Source organism: Mustela nivalis, assembly GCF_964662115.1.
Source record: "Mustela nivalis genome assembly, chromosome: 4".
Classification (NCBI taxonomy): Eukaryota; Metazoa; Chordata; class Mammalia; order Carnivora; family Mustelidae; genus Mustela; species Mustela nivalis.
In genome coordinates, this window is record NC_139023.1 from 5,785,800 (window position 1) to 5,798,510 (window position 12,711).

General features: G+C 41.8%; 1 protein-coding gene across 1 annotated transcript; it reads left to right on the forward strand.

Moving 5' to 3' along the window:
• Nucleotides 1-8,755: 8,755 nt before the first annotated feature.
• On the forward strand, nt 8,756-12,618 carry LOC309862768 (peptidyl-prolyl cis-trans isomerase A-like). Its single transcript, XM_082726997.1, has 5 exons — nt 8,756-8,967; nt 10,041-10,308; nt 10,868-10,941; nt 12,086-12,311; nt 12,388-12,618. Exons 2-5 carry the CDS (start codon nt 10,281-10,283, stop codon nt 12,573-12,575), a joined length of 516 nt encoding a protein of 171 aa, XP_082583123.1. The 5' UTR covers nt 8,756-8,967; nt 10,041-10,280; the 3' UTR covers nt 12,576-12,618.
• The last annotated feature ends 93 nt before the right edge of the window (nt 12,619-12,711 follow it).

Sequence of the window (12,711 nt, forward strand, 5' to 3'; positions counted from 1 at the left end):
TACTTGGGTAGGAATAAATTTCTCTTGCTCTCTCTCGCTCTCTCAGATAAATAAATCTTAAAAAAAAAAAAAAAAAATTACAGCTCCACGAGTCTGCCTTCAAAATGCACCGTGCTCTCCTACATGAGGATCTGATAGGCTTCCAGGAGTCCTGTCCGCAGGAGTCCTCAGGGGTAGCCAAGTTTTCTCCCCTTGTGTGGATCTCTCTAGAACACCCCTTCTTCTACCCCTGGGCCTCCCCTCTCTCAGCCGGCTGAGCAGGAGTTTCCACTGCCTTCTCTATTTCCAAATGTTAACATTTCCCCTTCCTATGTTCTTAAGAACTAAGAAGCATAGTTTACTTTTCTAGGGAATCCGATTTTATATTCATTATGGAAATTGAGTTTTATACCACCTCTTTTCTGAAAAATTTGAAATGCTCTGATTTAATCAATGCCTAAGGTACTCAGACTATAAAAGAATGAGATTGTTATTTTTTTAATATTGGATTTTTTAAAGGATTTTATTTATTTATTTGACAGACAGAGATCACAAAGTAGGCAGAGAGGCAGGCAGAGAGAGATGGAAGCAGGGTCCCTGCTGAGCAGAGAGCCTGATGGGGGACTCGGTCCCAGGACCCTGGGATCATGACCTGAGCCAAAGGCAGAGGCTTTAACCCACTGAGCCACCCAGGCCCCCAACATTGTTATATTTTTTAAAGCCTCATTTCAGTGATGAAGTTTTAGAATATAAGTGAGGCCCAGAGCCCGTGACCAAGAAAGAATTCTTCAGATGTCTTTGGTGCAAAATGGTGTTTTATTAAGGCACAGGGACAGGACTTGTGGGCAGAAAGAGCTGCTGCCCTGCAACCTGGACGAGCGGTTGACTATACCCTCGGAAGCTGGGGAGGTGAGGACAGCGAGGGTGTCCAGAAGGACCGTCATATGGTAAGAAGACGCTCGGGGTGATGGAGAGCTGCTTGTGATCCAGCCGAGCTGTTTTCCCTCTAATGAGGTACCAACATGAAGACAGCTGGGAGTTTCCTGGTGGGCTGTCACACTCCTCCTATCACACGTCATTGTCAATGAGCTTTAGGTTTAGAAGAAATCCAGCGTTATTTACATGTCCTTCTGCCTCAGCTTCCCGCAATTTTATGGAGGGGGGGGCCATGTCAGGGCTTCAGGAACTGAGTCCTGGCTCTCTGGAAGTTAGGCTGTTGGTAGGAAAGCTGCTTCTTTGTAAACCACAAGGACGTTTGTAAACCGAGGGAGACTCAGGTCTTGCAGGGTTGTGATCTCTACGAGTTAACCATTTGTTTTTCCTTCAGGGCAGCCAGGAGTGCCTGAGGAATGGCACATACATCCCATGGCGGGCGGGCGTAGGGCGTCGTCCTCTGCTTTGTCCTCAGTGTCCCTCCAGTTCCCTCCGCATCTGCATCCATCCTTAGAGGACCCGGAATCCCCAGAGTCCCCCAACCAAATGCATCTATGTGACAACACACCTTTTTCGCATTAAAATGAGTCCTGGTGTCAATTCCAGTGTGTGGGGGGGTTCCCCAAAGGCCAACAAGCAATTCTGACTCTACCTACCTGGAGACATTGCATCAGATTCCGCTGGCTAAGGATTCAGTCCTCTGAGCCTGCCTTTCCCACACGTGCACCAGATGCAAGCCTGGGTGGTCTCCTGTGCTTCGGACCCCTTGGCTATGGGCTGAAGCTTCCCACAACCCTCTCCTTGAGTTCCATTAATTTGAATGAGTGGTTCCCAAAATTTGGAGAAACTTCTTACTTACTGGGTCACAGATTTGTTATAGAAGGATAAAACCCAGAAAAGCCAGATCAAAGAGATGCTCAGGGCCAGGTATGGGGAAAGGGCACAGAGCGCCCATGCCTTCTCCAAGCATAACACTTTCTCCCCAAATACTCGTGCGCTCACCAACCCAAAAGCTCTCTGAACCCCATCCTTTTGGGTTTTTACGGAGACTTCCCTATATAAGCACAACCAATTAATCGTTAGCCATTGGATTGTTCAACTTCCAGCTCCTCTCCTGAGGGTCCGGGTGTGGAGCTCAAAGTGCCACCCCTCTGGTCATAGGATCCCTTCTCCAGACATTGAGCCCCTTCCTTCAAATGCGTGGAAAAGTTGCTTCATTTACATAACAAAAGACACCTTGATCTTCAACCCTGAGGAACTAAGGAGGGTTTGGGCAGCTGTGAGCCAGGGACTGTGGAAGACCCAAATATATTTAAGAAACACATTTTGGCTATTCCGAGAACCAAAATATATTTCTTGAAGTCATAGTATCACACATGCATTGTGAAGACTGTTTCATTAGGCCTGAGAAATTATAATGAAGTTAAACTGGTCTGACAGAACAGACATTGTGACTCACTTGGTACTTAAACCCAAGTCCAACTTACTTTGCTAAAACAAGTATTTGTTTTTGATTCTCCATCTGTTTCTGTGCTACATCTTATTATCTCCAAAAATAATTTAAAATTTTTAGAAAAGCCTGCATGAGATTTCCACTGAGGAAAATTGACTCATTGCCTGTGTCATAAAATTTGAACTAATTTGAGTAATAAATAATGATCCCTTCTACTTTGCTAAGTATTTATTTTTGGAAGTAAAATTACAAAAATTAGATGGACTAGGGGGTGTTTTTTTAATTTAAAATGTCCCCAAAATAGAACTACTTGATAAAACCACCCTGATGGTTTCCCTGTGACTTGACTTTGCTATGTTATTTGAGTAGCTTAAAAACCTATAGATCTTGGGCAATATACAATATACTGCAGATGTTAAAAACAAGACAATAGGCCCAAAATGGAGTCACTTAATGCTAAAGCCCCATGTCACCAACTGAGAATTACAGTTTCAGCTCTCCCAGAAATGGAATCTCAAACCACCCAATCAGAAATCACTCGTTAGGTAGTCTGTCTGATAGAGCCCTGCCATCCCTCAAGGAAAGTGAACTTGCCATAACCGTTCGCTTTTTTGTCTAGTGTAACTTCCTTGTTCCAACTCCCATCTGTCTATAAAAGTCTTTCATTTTGTACAGCTCCTTGGAGCTCCTTTCTGGATGCCGCCTGACTTATGAATTATTGAATAAAGCCAGTAATGTTGTTGAAAACCGATCTCTGTGCTTCAGAGCCAAAATAAAACTCGAGGACAGAGTTTGGGATAAAGAGGAACAATGTCTGTATTGCTTTTCCAGAGAGAGCAGGCTGCAGCCGCCTGCGGCCTTCAAAGCCCGCAGGTCTGCCCAGAAGAAGGAGCTGGAAGGTTTTATAAGGAAACACAGGCTCTAGCTGGTTTCGACAGGAATTATTTATGTGTTGTCAGGCTGGGTGGTAGTTTTTCAGGGTAGTACGGGGTTCCTGAAACAAAATGCTGAGGAGGGAGGAGGGAAGGTTTGCAGGAGAGAGGGAAACCGCTTCGGTGAGGCATTAGGGCAGCCATTTTGACTTTTGTTCGACCTTATGCTTTCAACTTGATCTTTAAAATTTACTCAACTGAAGTTTGTTGTTCAGCATAGATTACACCTTGGCCTATGCAGTATCATTTGTAACAATACAACAAGAGGCTGTGTTATTAAAATATGTGGAATCCCCCAGAATAATAAATGGAGTGATACAAAAACTTGACCAAGCCAAACATGTTCTCCTCCCGACAACATCACACCAAGCAACCGGAGACGTGAGCTGGGGGTACAGCAGAAGAAATGGGGATTTCTTGCCTCCATTGTCCTCTTTCACGGTGTGGATGAGTGTCACAGAGCAATGAGATGGTCAAAAGGGAGACAGCAGGGAGGAGGGAGAAGAAACATCGCAGTTCCAAGAAAATAAATAAATGCAATAACCAGTCCCTTAATGATGGTTCTGGTGCTCTCAACTACCAATTAACCACACTAACGAACGGGGAGGGAACTCCTGTGTTAGTCTGCTAGGGCTGCTAGAGCAAAGCAGCCCAGAACGGAGGCTTCAACAACAGATTTCCCCACAGTTCCGGAGGTTAGAAGCCCCCGATCCAAGTGCTGGCAGAGTTGGTTCCCTCTTGAGGCCTCTCTCTGGTCTGTAGAGGACGGTCTTCTCCTCTGTACGTCTCTGTTCTAATTTCCTTTTCTTTTTTATTAAGCTTTTAATTTTAATTCCAGTATCGTGAATATCCAGCGTTCTGTTAGTTTCGGGTGTACAGTAAAGTGATTCGACAGTGCCATAGGTCACCCCGCGCTCTTGGTGACAAGGGTCCCCTCCATATACACCCCCCCCACCCCCCGCTGATGGCCCTCAGTTTGTTCTCTGGAGCTAAGAGTCTGTTCCTCGGTTTGGCTCTCTCTCTTTCTTTTCCTTTGCTCATTTGTTGTTTCTTACATTCCCCATTTGAATGAAACCTGCTGTGTTTGTCTTTCCCTGACGGAACTTACTCCGTGGGGCATTACCCTCTCTAGCTCCATCCACATCGTTGCAAATGTAAAATTACGTTCTTCCTAGGGCTGAGTCATATTCCACTGTGTGTGTGTGATTTATCTGTATCACACCTGCTTTATCGATTCGTCTATACACGGACACCGGGGCTGCTAGTCTGACTATTTATAAATAATGCTGAAGGCAACATAGGGGTGCATGTATCCCTTGGAATTAGTGGAATTAGTGTACTCAATAGGGATTTGTGTATCCTTTGCATAAATATCCAGTAGTGTGACAGCTTGATTGTAGGGTAGTTCTATTTGTAAGTTTTTGAGGAAACTTCATACTATTTTCCAGAATGGCTGCAACTTTCATTCCCACTAAGAGTGCAAGACGGCTTCTTTTTTCCCCCTAACGTCCTCACCAGCATGTGTTGTTTCCTGCGTGTTTTATTTTAGTCATTCTAACAAGTGTGAGGTGATACATTATTGCAGTTCTAATTTACTCTTCTTAAAAGGGCACTAGTCATATTGGATTACAACTCACTGTAATGTTCATTTTAACTTAGTCACCTATTTAAAGATACCCTATATTCAAATACGGCCGCAATTTTGAGGTACGGGGTGTTGGGACTTCAACATATGAACTGTATTGTGTCCCCCATAAAATTTATAACAGAGTTCCAAGCAAGCCACCTGCTGAAAACCACAAAAAAACTCCATTTATAATATGCAAAGCCTCTTGTTAAGTGCATCAAGGGGCTGAAAGAACAAATATGTATGTATACACACGGGCCAAAAACTGAAGTGGGGCACTAGATAATAAAGGCAGCAGTGAAACTGGTTTCTTTTTGAGAGTGCTTGTCAAAGCCTGGTAAATAGAAATGTCGGTTTTTTGTTTTTGTTTTTTTAATTTACAGGGAGCTGAGAACAGGAGATGAAACACAAGACCCGCCCAAAGTGAGGAACCTAATAAAAGCTCCCTTAAACCAAAGGCATAAGCATTCAGTGTAACGGCGAGCGAGAAATAAACCTGCCTCCTACGCATACAACCAAACCATGGATGGAACCACAAGGAAACTGCCACTCTTGAACCATGGCCTTGGGTAGAGAGGAAAATACCTCTTCTACCAGCCTAAAGGGTCTGTAGCCAGAATTACACTAGTTTTGTTCCCCAAAAAACTCTAAAGTTTTTTAACTTTAAGTTAAGGACTTAAAGCTAAGACTTTGAGTTAAAGTCTTATATTAGCCTTGTCCTCAGGTAACTGGCAGAGTATTCTGGTTATTGGTTGCTAAATAAGAACCCACACTCCCCCCAAACTTGGTATCCTTAAACAACAGTGATATTATTATACTCATGGATTCTGTGGGTCAAGAATGAAAGTCACCAGTCAACAGTTTTCGAGTTATCTATGAATCCTAAGCAGGGTATTAGGAGAAAATCCACACCAGACATATCATAGTTTATGCAATCCACAAACAAAAAAACAGTTTAAAATCTATCCTTCCAAAGAATGACAATAATGCTGACATCAGACTTCTCAACAGATATATGAAAGCCCTAAATCAATAGATTATCATCTTCCAGCATGTCAGCCTAAAATTATATACCTAGTAAATTTATATCTAGTAAAATTATATATCTAGCAAAAAGGTGAAATTAAGACATTTTCCGAAAAAAGAAAATGCAGTTTATCACCAATAAACCTTAACAAGAATGTTCCAAAACATTGAAAGAAGTGATTCAAGATGGGAAGTCTAAAACACAAAGATGAAAGGTGAGGAAAGAAAGTAAATCAATCTAAATAAATATTAATAACTCTATATTATTAACGTATAGTTATGTTATATCTAAATATAATATATATAAATAAAAAATTCAAATAATATGTTATTGGGTTAAAATACCCAACAACAGTTATATGTAAGTCAGGAGAGAGGTACTCAGAACAGAGTGTTCCAAAGATCTTCCTATTGTTTAGAAGGAAGTTAAAGATAGTATAAATTTCTTTTTTTTAAGATTTTATTTGTTTATTTGACAGAGAAAGACACAGCAAGGGAGGGAACACAAGCAGGTGGAGTGGGAGAGAGGGAAGCAGGCTCCCCGCTGAGCAGAGAGCCTGATGTAGGACTCGATCCCAGGACCCTGGGATCATGACCTGAGCTGAAGGCAGATGCCCAATGACTGAGCCACCCAGGTGCCCAAGAGAGTATAAATGTCTGAAGTAACCACTAAAATAATAGAGATGGCAGGTACCCTCTTTCTCAGCAACAGCTTATACTGGGTTTTACTAACAGTGCTCCCTCTCTGACCGGTCAGGGCTAGAGTATAAATGCTTTACCCTGTTTCTAGTGTCTGAGTAGTTCATCATCTCTTATTTGTTCTGCTAATACTGTCTATGCCTCTGTGAAGAATTTCATGTTAAACTCTCTTCCATGAACATTCTGAGTGCACTGCCTGTTTATTTCCTACCAGAATCCTGACTCACAACAGGAAACACACCCAAAACATAATAACACTGAAAGGCTGAAAATGAAAGGTTCAAAATGTTATAGCACACAAATACCAATCAAAAACCAAACAAAAAAGCTGATGTCACTATACTAAAATAGACTTTAAGATTAAAAAATATTAGAGATAAAAAAGATACATGATGAAAAAAATCACTTTACCAGTAATATACCTTTACTACCATAGCATCAAATTATATGAAGTGAAATAAATTGAGAGAAGAATTAGATAAATCTGTCACCCTAATGGAGATTAAAAACAGATAAGAATGAATTACAAATAAGTGCTTTTTAAAAAGTACACCATAGGGGCACCTGGGCGGTTCTGTGGGTTAAGCCTCTGCCTTCGGCTCAGGTCAAGATCTCAGGGTCCTGGAATCGAGTCCCACCTCAGGTTCTCAGCTCAGTGGGGAGCCTGCTTCCCCCTGTCCTCTGCCTCTCTGCCTACTTGTGATCTCTCTCTCTCTCGCTCTCTGTGTCAAATAAATAAATCAATAAATCTTTATTTTTAAAAAAAGTACACCATATTTTTGAATGGCTTTATATCAGGTCATTTATATTCCAAATTTTATATTTTCTAGATTAATATTACCCTTAGTTTGCATGTATCTTAGAAAATATTGATTGACAGCAGAGAAAGGCAAATTAAACTCTCTTCCATGAACTCTCTCCAAAGAAAGAGGCCAGAGGAAGCTACTTTAAAAACTAATCATGAAATAAATATGATTAAGTGTTAATATTAATATATCACCCTAAGAAAAATGTAAGAATTCCCAAATGTAAATGGATAAGAAAATAATTTGTAAAAGAGAAGCTAAAAATTGCTAAATAAACAACTAAAAAAAATTCAACCTTCTTAGCAATGAATTGAAATTTTAAAATGAAAATAAAATGTTATTTTCATCTATAAAATTAACAAAAAATTTTAAATATAATATGCAAAAGCTAGCTAGGATAAAATAGACACTGTCATGTACTGCTGGTAGAAGTAAAAATTAAGACGAGTTATTTGGTTGATAACATTTAACCCAGTAGTTTCTGGGAATCTGTCTGAGAAAATCTAAATTAATGAAAAAGATTCAAGTATAAAAAGAGAATATTGGGCCACCAGGGTGGCACAGCCATTAAGCGTCTGCCTTCAGCTCAGGTCATGATCCCAGGGTCCAGCTCTGCATCAGGGGGCTCCCTGCTCTAGGGGAAGCCTGCTTCTCCCTCTCCCACTCCCCCTGCTTGTGTTCCCTCTCTTGCTGTGTTTCTCTCTGTCCAGAAATAAATAGAATCTTTTTTTTCCTAAAAAGAGAGAATTATTTATAATAAATATTTTTTAATGAGAAATACTCTTCTTCTTCTTCTTCTCTATCTTTTCCCTTCTCTGGCTCCCCTCCATTCAACTGTTTACTTCCAGAGCAATTCAGTCTAAAACCCGTTAGACGGGGGCTCAGCAAGGTAGGTGTCTCCAGGGGTCGCTGGGGACGAGACATGGTAGCCGGCCTGGGATGGCAAGGTGCCCCGGAGTGGGAAAGGAGCTATTCAGAGGAATGACTCAGGCCCGGAGGCCCAGCGATGACAGAAGAGCACCCGTGGGAGGGTGAAGGGGGCGCCCGGCCCCGGCTGTCGTAGCGCAGTCGGAGTGAGGAGGGTCTTCGCAGGGGTGAGAGGATGACAGTGGTTAGCGGCAAAGATTACAGACAGAGGATTGAGGGAGGGTCAGGGAGCCGGGTTTCCCACTGCCAGAGAAACAAGTTATAATTATAGCAAGGGAGAAAATAAGATGACGTGTTGGCTTAGAATTGGGGAAATTGGTTGTGAACTCATGGCCTTCAATACAGGAAATAGATACAGAAGATAAAAATAAACATACATATAAATGCATGTGTATATACATGTATATATCTCCATTCTGAGGGTTTAGGAGCAGTGCCCCCTGATAGCTTCGAGCCCACTAGCGCCCAGATGTTGGTTTCTAAATACTCTTCTTCTAAAAGGAAACAGTCTTCCTTGGAGAAACAGTGGATCCCAGTGCTGGGCCAGGGAATGTACAATGAGGCTGGGGCATCTGGTACCAAAAGGTAAGGAAGGGTTCAGGGAATAATGGGAAGATCTCAAAAAGACACATAAGTCGCTGACTAAAATACGATAACATGGTCTGTACTCAAACTCAAATGCTTTAGACAAAGACATTGACCATTTGAAAAGGCTATTTACATAGTCTCCAAGATCTCCTCACAAAATATTTATTAATTATAAGGGGTGGGGGGTAATCATGGAGTAGAAAGGTCTGGGATATACCACCTTAATAAAATGATCCAAGTTAACATTACTAGTGATAGTACACAACGAGAGGAACACAGTATTGTTTCTGGAATATGCCTACCAAAGATGGATGGCTTGAATCCAATCATGACCTACCAAAGATGGAGGCTTGAATCCAATCATGACCTACCAAAGATGGAGGGCTTGAATCCAATCATGAGGAAATATCCAACATACCCACACTGTGGGACATTTTACACAATAACTAACTTATAATTTTTGAAAGGATCAAGGAAGTGAAAGTCAAGAAAGGATGAGAAAGTGTTTGGATTGAACAAGACTAGAGACATCAGGCAGCTAAACACAGTGCTTTATTCTAGGACTGAACCCTTTTCATATTAAAAATATATATTTTGGGGACAACTAGTGAAAATTGAGGAAGGTGTAAAACTGAGATGGTAGTAATAGGTCCACTTTTCTTTCCTAATTTTGGTGGTTGTATTATGGTAACGTAAGAAAATGTCCTGGTTTATGGGTAATACACACTAAAGCATTTAAGGGGGGGAGATGTTTAAACATCATTTTGGCAACTTCTCAAATGATTCAGGGGGGAAAGTTCTTCCTTCTGTTCTTTCAACTCTTCTATAAAGTTGAGAGTGTTTCCAAGTAAAAAGTTTTAAAACAAAGAAACAATCTAAATATGAAATAGTCCGGCAAGCTTTCCATAATGTGGTTCCAAATTCTCTAACTTCATCTCTCACCAACCCCCAGCACTAGCCCCTTCCAAGCCTCACGTTTTGCTTCAGTGGTCTCTCCCCTTACACAGGTGGTTCACTTTAGCTAGCCTCTACTCCATGCTGCATCCGAACGATTTTCATTTTCCTTCAAGATTCGATCGGAACTATTTCCGCTGGAGCACTGTCCTCTCTTCCCCAGCGGTGACTGCTGTTCCTCCGGCGCGCACAGCATCCCCGGCCTCTGACCGGTGCGGAGCACAAGCCTCGTCTCGGTGTCCATCCTCTCCCCTTCCCCGCTCAGCTTCTTGAAGCAGAGACCGTGTCTTCCTGAGCTGACGATCTTCGTGGCCTGACTTTGAGTGGGTTCTCCTAAGTCTTTGTTAAGTTAAAGGATGAATGAACAAACGAGCTGGTCTTTCTGTAAGTACAGTCCCTCTCCCCCGTCCATTCTCAATGGAATAGTGCTTTCTCCTGAAACATCTCTCCAAGTTCTACATTGTGCCAGGTGCAGAGGGAAAACATTGAAGAGAGTTACATCCACTTTTGTGGAGCAGGCTGTGAAGGGTGAATTTGGGGCTGAGAAGTAATAAATTGATCACTGACATAGGACATAAAATAATTTCTCTTTTTTTAAGTTTTTATTTATTTATCTGATGGAGAGAGATACAGCGAGAGAGGGAGCACAAGCAGAGGGAGTGGGAGAGGGAGAAGCAGGCTGCCCACTGAGCTGGAAACCCGATGTGGGGCTCCATCCCAGGACCCTGAGATCATGACCTCAGCCAAAGGCAGCGGCTTAACAATTGAGCCACCCAGGTGCCCCAGGCATATATTAATTCTTTTAGAACTCATTAATTAACAGAGCTAGGGTGCCAAAAATATCACTATTATTTCAGCAATCCCTTAAAATACATTGATATTTTAACAATTACTATCTGTAAGAATCACAAGACGTGTCTGATTTACTATGCTTTCTTGATAGGTATTTGGCGGCTCCATGGCTTTGGAACCTGCTGGCACAACACCAGAGCCTTTGAGGAATTCATGAACAAGAAGGTAGCAAACCAATACCTTTGCATACACAGTGCCCTTTACAATTTGCTTATGTTCTTTCCAGATTCCTTCCACTAATATTTCTCCATATTCTTCTCCTATAGTCTAACCAAATCAAAATAAGGTGAATTCCTTCTCATCCTTCAAGACCATGTTCAAATTCGATCTTCTTTCCTAAGCTATTCCTGACTACCCAAGCTCAGGGATTCATTCCAGCTTCTCTATTTCCACTGAGGAAAACGTATAGAATAAATGCAATGTCCTGTTATGGGGGAAAGGGGCAAATACAGACTTTGACGCACTGTCCGAAGTACTTTATACTCCTTTAATTCTATAAACTCTAATTCTGTAAATTCTACTAAAAAGTAGCTACTGTTAGTATCTCCATTTTGCAAATGAGGAAGCAGAATGAGGCTGTGTCAGTCTCACGTAGCTATTGAAGAGCAGAGCTGCAAAATGTACTTAGGTCTGGACAATTCTGGAATTCATGTACTAAAGCATTATGCAATACAATGTTCCAATACTACCCCTTAGTGTGTAATGTAATATTTCAGCTAACACTTCTATTGCCCCCTGGATTAAACTCTTTCGGAGGCTGACTCTTACCCGTCTTTGTATTCCAGCACTTACACAGTGCCTGGCAAATAACAAGGGCTCGGTATTTTCTTCTGGGAAGAATAAATAGCAACTGTACATACATCAGTTAAATAAAAACTTACGGTGCCCCGTAAGTGAGTGTGAAAGTTAATGGCGCAGCTCATAGAGGCTCCAAGAAAACATCCAGGTGTACTACGGCAATTGTGAAGATTTCGTTGCGCTCTTGAGTGAGACCTTAACCCAAGCAGAGATTTAATTTGATGGCAAGAGAAAAGCTATAGGTGCAAACATAAGAGCAAACAGCTGAAATGAACATGGCGTGCTTAAGTGTGTTAGCAAACTCAGTGTAATGTAAAGAGACATAAAAGCTGACATTAGCTCAGAGGGGTGGGAGCAATTTGTGAAATCATGTTGTGGGATGTGGACAGCAGAGAAAAAATGAAACTAAGAGCTGACTTTAGTTTCATGTGGAGTTCGCATCCCAGAAGCACTAGCAGTTGGGTGATTGCGGAAGTTTCCTAAATGTTTGAAAATTCTTCCTGCCTTGCAGAAACCATCTCTCTCACCCAGCCACGGTCAACCCTACCACTTTCCTCAATGTGGCATCGGTGGCGAGCTCTTAGGCTCTATCTCCTTCCAGCTGTTTGCAGATGAATCTCCAAAGATAGCAGAAAACCTCCACGTTGTGAGCGCTGGGGAGGAAGAATCTTGTTTTCACAGAATTATTCTGGGTTTTATGTGCCAGGTGGTGACTTCATTTCACAATCACCCTGGAGGTAAGTCCATCTACGGGGTGAAATTTACTGAATAAAATTTCATCCTGAATCACACTGGTCTCGATCTTGTCCATAGCAAATGGGGGACCAAAGACAAACCAACTTTTCGACTGTACTGAGACTGAGTGGTTGGATGGTCTTCAGCAAGGTGAAAGAGAGCATGAGTATCGTAGAAGCCAGGGCGCTTTGGGTCCAGAAATGGCAAGACTAGTGAGAAGATCATCATGGCTGACTGTGGACAGATCTAATAAATTCGAATTGTAGAGATAAATAAATAAATAAACAAATAAATCTTCCACCTGTACAATTATGTATTTGTAGATTCCTCTGAAGATGAAAACCATCAGTCCTTGCTGGAACTTAGTGCGTCTGCCAGCACATAGTGAGTACTCAGTGAATA

Excerpts from the sequence above, each read along its gene's own strand:
- LOC309862768 (XM_082726997.1), top strand. The coding sequence starts at position 10,281 with ATGAATGAACAAACGAGCTGGTCTTTCT. Across the intron at positions 10,309-10,867 it reads ACAAACGAGCTGGTCTTTCT|GTATTTGGCGGCTCCATGGC; the intron begins GTAAGTACAGTC and ends CTTTCTTGATAG. Across the intron at positions 10,942-12,085 it reads AGGAATTCATGAACAAGAAG|AAACCATCTCTCTCACCCAG; the intron begins GTAGCAAACCAA and ends CCTGCCTTGCAG.